The sequence below is a fragment of the Monoraphidium neglectum genome (assembly GCF_000611645.1).
Source record: "Monoraphidium neglectum strain SAG 48.87 unplaced genomic scaffold scaffold02158, whole genome shotgun sequence".
Lineage (NCBI taxonomy): Eukaryota > Viridiplantae > Chlorophyta > Chlorophyceae > Sphaeropleales > Selenastraceae > Monoraphidium > Monoraphidium neglectum.
The window spans coordinates 1-4,295 of NW_014011470.1; the positions used below are offsets into that span (position 1 = coordinate 1).

At 67.7% G+C, this 4,295-nt stretch overlaps 2 protein-coding genes across 2 annotated transcripts in view; one reads left to right on the forward strand and one right to left on the reverse strand.

The window, feature by feature from the left end:
• Nucleotides 1-74: 74 nt before the first annotated feature.
• MNEG_10041 (Splicing factor 1) lies at nucleotides 75-3,223 on the reverse strand (the record flags this gene model as incomplete). Its single annotated transcript, XM_014041485.1, has 8 exons — nucleotides 75-140; nucleotides 301-381; nucleotides 752-846; nucleotides 1,098-1,153; nucleotides 1,390-1,488; nucleotides 1,733-1,811; nucleotides 2,142-2,268; nucleotides 2,582-3,223. 8 exons carry the CDS (start codon nucleotides 3,221-3,223, stop codon nucleotides 75-77), a joined length of 1,245 nt encoding a protein of 414 aa, XP_013896939.1.
• Nucleotides 3,224-3,715: 492 nt separating this feature from the next.
• Nucleotides 3,716-4,295, forward strand: part of MNEG_10042 (flagella associated protein) — a gene marked incomplete at both ends in the record, with an annotated part of 2,568 nt that continues 1,988 nt past the window's right edge. The window contains one exon of the mRNA XM_014041486.1: nucleotides 3,716-4,071. Within this exon, the coding sequence (XP_013896940.1) occupies nucleotides 3,716-4,071 (356 nt within the window). The remainder of the gene's footprint in view (nucleotides 4,072-4,295) is intronic.

Here is a 4,295-nt window from a genome sequence, read left to right on the forward strand (position 1 = left end):
GTGGTGGGTGTGGGCGGAGGCCACGGCGTCGATCAGGGCTCCGCGTGAGGGGTCGGGTGCCGGCGGGCTTGAGATCAGGGGGGCAGCGGAGCGCGCAGGGCTCTGCTTTCTGGGGCGCGGCCTGCGGCCCCTCCGCGGCCCTTGCCGGCGGAGACCGGGGGGGCGACGCGACGGCCCGCAAGGGTTGCGACTGATCGCCATCGTGGCGGCCGCCAGCACGACTTGATGCTGCGTTGGCCGTGGCCCAAAGGGGGCTGTCCCTTGGAGCCTGGGCCCCGGACCATGGCCTGCCCCGCTCACGTCCTGCTGGTTGTCCCCCGTGATGAGAACGTGCAGCTCCTCGTCCTCCCCGTAGTCATACTTGACGTCACGGGATATGCCCTGGGGGGGTGTGGGGGGGGGAGTAGTTTGAGTGTGCGTGTGCGTGAGTGACACAGAGGGTGTGCAAGTGTGAGAGTATTTTTGTTAGTGTGTGGGGGGTGGGGGACAGGGGCGTGTGTCGGAGGGATGGCGGGTTTGGATGGGTTTGCTGTGATGAGTGACGACAAAGCGGTTGGGGATGCGAGGGTGCGCGCAGCGACGCGCACGTGTGAAGGCCTGTGCATTCACGCACACGCGCGCGCGCACGCACATACACAGGCACACGCAAATGCCCAACCAGACACGCGCACGCACGCATGGGCGCAATTGCCCAAACACCTACACACCCCTGCCCCGCCTTGGCCCCCACCCACAAAAATACTGCGCGCACCTCCTTGACTGAGCCCTTGCCCCTGATGGCGATCTTGGTGTTGGTCTCGGTCTGCATGCGCTTCTGGGTGTTGCCGCGCGGCCCGATGATCAGGCCTGCGGCGGGCGTAGGGGGCGCACCGGGTTGCTCAGAGTCAACACCCACTCCAGAAGGGCCCCAGAGGCACGAAACTGGGCCAGCCGCGTGTGTTGGCAGGGCCATGTGCGCCCTCAATCTGCATGGCCCCCAGAGCGACAGCGAAGACGCCTTTCCCAAGCCGCGTGCCGGGCCTGGGTTCGAAGGGCTTTGGATTGCATCGCCCCCCTGCTATGTCTGCATGGGGATGACGGCTGCGGCGGCGCCCCACCTATGAAGTTGTACCCCGGGTATTCATTGATGGGGATGTAGATCTTGCTGCTGAACCTGGGGGTGGTTTCCAGAGTAGGGAGACCCGCGGCGGGCGTCAGATCGCGGCAGGGAAACGGAACAACCAACTGTTGGGGATCCACCCGCACCGCGTTGCCCCGCAATGCAAGGAGAACTGGCTAGGACGGCGCCATCATCCATTCACAGGCCCAGGCCTTGAACGCCCCAGCGAAGCGTTTCCTCACAGTCCGCGCCTGCGCACACCCCTGAAACAGTCCGGCCCGGGCCCTCACTTGCGGGGCTTGTAGTCCGCGGGCGGCCTGTAGTCCGGGTCGGACTTTATGATGTCCTCCATCAGCTGCTGCCGCCGCTCGTTGAGCTTGTTGCGCGCCCTGGCCGGCAGGGGGTGGGAGGGGAGGGCCGCGCGGGCGGGCGGGTGGATAGTTTAGCAGGTCGGCAGGTGGATTGGGTGGTAGCGAGGGGCGGGGCAGGATCGAGGGTTGCAGTGCTGATAGAATGGAGGAGGGAAGGAATGGAATGACATGCGATGGGAATGGATGAAGCACATCTGAACTCAGATGTCAGCAGGTTCACGCTTGCGCTCGCGCGGACGGGGCAACACGCGCGCGCGCGCACCTGATCTCTCGCGTGTTGAGGCGCACCCCGCTCTTGTCGTACACGGGCTCTGGGCTGGGGGAGCGCCGCGGGTCACCCTCTGCGGGGCGACAGCGCGCCGAGCGAGCCGGCGCCGGGGCGAGATGTACGAAACGCATAGTGACGGGCGCCAGGGCGTGCGAGGCGCAGCAGAGGCCGTGGCCTGGCCCGGTCCAGAGGGCCGCAGCAGCCGGCGGTGTGCCTAATCTGACGCAGGCTGAAGACTGCCCGCCGCCCTGCCGGCCGCCCTGGCGGCCGCCCCCTTGCCCGCTGCCGAAGGGCCCCCACGCCGCCGCTGGGCCTCGGCGCGCCGCCGCACCAGCCCGCACCCTGCGGCCCCCAAGAATGAACAATCCAGGCTGCTGGCCGAGCCCCCTCCCCAGGCACCCACCAGGCGGGATATCCAGGTCCCCAACAGCCAGCTTGCGCGTGATGTCATTCAGCTGCTCGTGCAGCGCCAGCACCTTGGGGTCCCGACTACCCAGGCCCACGCCGCCAGTGCCGCCAGGCAGCGTGATCTTGGACGCGCGAGGCGAGGCGGACGGGGGTGTGTGGTTGGGAGGGCGGCGAGCGAAGAGCAGTGGTACGCGGCCGTGCGGGGCGCGCGCGAGAGATCAGTGAGGTGCATGCGAGAGCGTCAACGAGACGGGCACGATGCGCTGCGCACGCGGCTGCCGCGCCAGGCCGCTCGCGCGCACGCGCAGAGCACCGCCTCCGCTCAGGCCGCGCGCCGGGCGAGGCCTCCAACGTGTCGCAGCGCCCTCGTCCGCACACAAGCGGCCAGCGCCGCAGCCACACTCCACCCCTCCCGCCACCCTTTCCCCCCCTCACCTCCATGCCAGCCACCACAACCTTCTTGGGGATCTGGCCCGGGATGATGAGCGCGTTGCTGGCGGCGTTCTTGACGGGCACCAGCGCGAGCTGCATGTCGTCCTCGGTGGACTCCCACCGGCTCTTCTTCTTCTTTTTCTTTTGGGCCTGCAGCTCCTCCAGGGTCAGGAACTCGCCCTTGGCGGGCGGGCCCCAGACGTGGCGCCGCTTGCGCGGCCCCGCGTCCGTGGCGCCGCCAGCGGGGGCGTCCGCGGGCGCGGCGGGCGCGGCCTCGGCGCCGTCGGCGGGGAGCGGCGCGGGCGCTGCGTCCGCGGCCGCGCCCCCGGCGTCCGGTGGCGGCAGGGCGAAAGGCGTGTCGGCTGCTGCGTCGGCCGGCGCCGGCAACGGCGCCGCGGGCTCTGCCTCCATGTCGACATCAGGCGCAGCAGCAACGGCGCCCTCGAGCACAGCGGGCACGCCGTTGTCCGCCTCGGGCACCGCTGCATGCTCCGGCTCCCTGTCATGGCCTTCAGTGCCGTTTTGCAACTGCTGCTCCCCTTCCTGGTCCGCGCCCTCTGGTGGCACTGCCAGCGCCTCGATGATCGGATCACCGTTCCCGTCCGCCCCGGAATCGCCAAGGAAAGGCTGGCCCTCAGCCTCCATGGCCAGGGCGTCCGCTCTGCCCTCGCGCTGCTGCGTCTGCCGCGCTTTGTTCCAAAGTGATCTCGAGCAACTCGGAAGGCTGGGTTCTTGTGAGGAACCGTGTACGAATATAAAACGCCGGCTTGACACAGGGTATACTCGCTCGCGAGGAGGGAGTTGAAGTGCGTCTGGGCTACAGGTGGTGCGCCTGGTGACTTGGATCAACCGCATTACTGCGTGCTCTGCAAGCTCATTTAAGGATGACATTAGAAACATGTGATGCCTCAGCGCCGCCGAGAGCGCCACTCGTGTCGATTGGCTCAAAACTGTTGACACAGGAATTGCACGCACATTGATGAGTTGCGGACCGCATGCCCTCAACATCTCGTACTATTTCATCTAGCTTCCTCATCACGCACCTGGTCGACTCCGGGGCCGTCAGGTTTGACCTCGCGTTTGACGAACACCGGGCCAGCTTTGTCCTGCACCGCCCTCAGAATGGGTCTTGACAGCATGAAGCTCGCCACGCCTCAATATCTGAGCACCGCGGCGCTGGCGCAGCTGCCCGCCGCGGGTGCCGGGGGACCGCCGCCGGGAGCCACTCGCGAAACGGCGCGCGACGCCCTCCGGTGGGAGACGCGCCCCGCGACGCCGCCGAAGATCAAGCAGGGCGGCTACCAGCACTACGCACGCCAGGATCCGGGCGCGATCGTCCGCCACTTTGGCACCGCTCGCGACCCCCTGCCCATCGGGCCTTTTGGGTGCAAGAGCAAAGTCGGGCTCGAGGCGGCGGCTGACTGCCTCAGGGTGCTGCCGGACTCTGAGATCGCGCGGTGGCAGCAGGACCGTGCAGAGGATGTCTACATCAGGTGAGACTGCCGGGCGGCTGGGCGCTCTGGCAGCGCCGCATGCTCACTGTGAGCTCGCCGCGGCGCACACATACGCATGTACCTGCGCGCGTGCGCGCGGTGTTACTCCAGGCATACTCCTTGTCGCACCACGGCCTTGCAAGCGCAATCGCACGCACACACACGCGCGTGCGCACACACACACACACACACACACACACACACACACACACACACACACACAC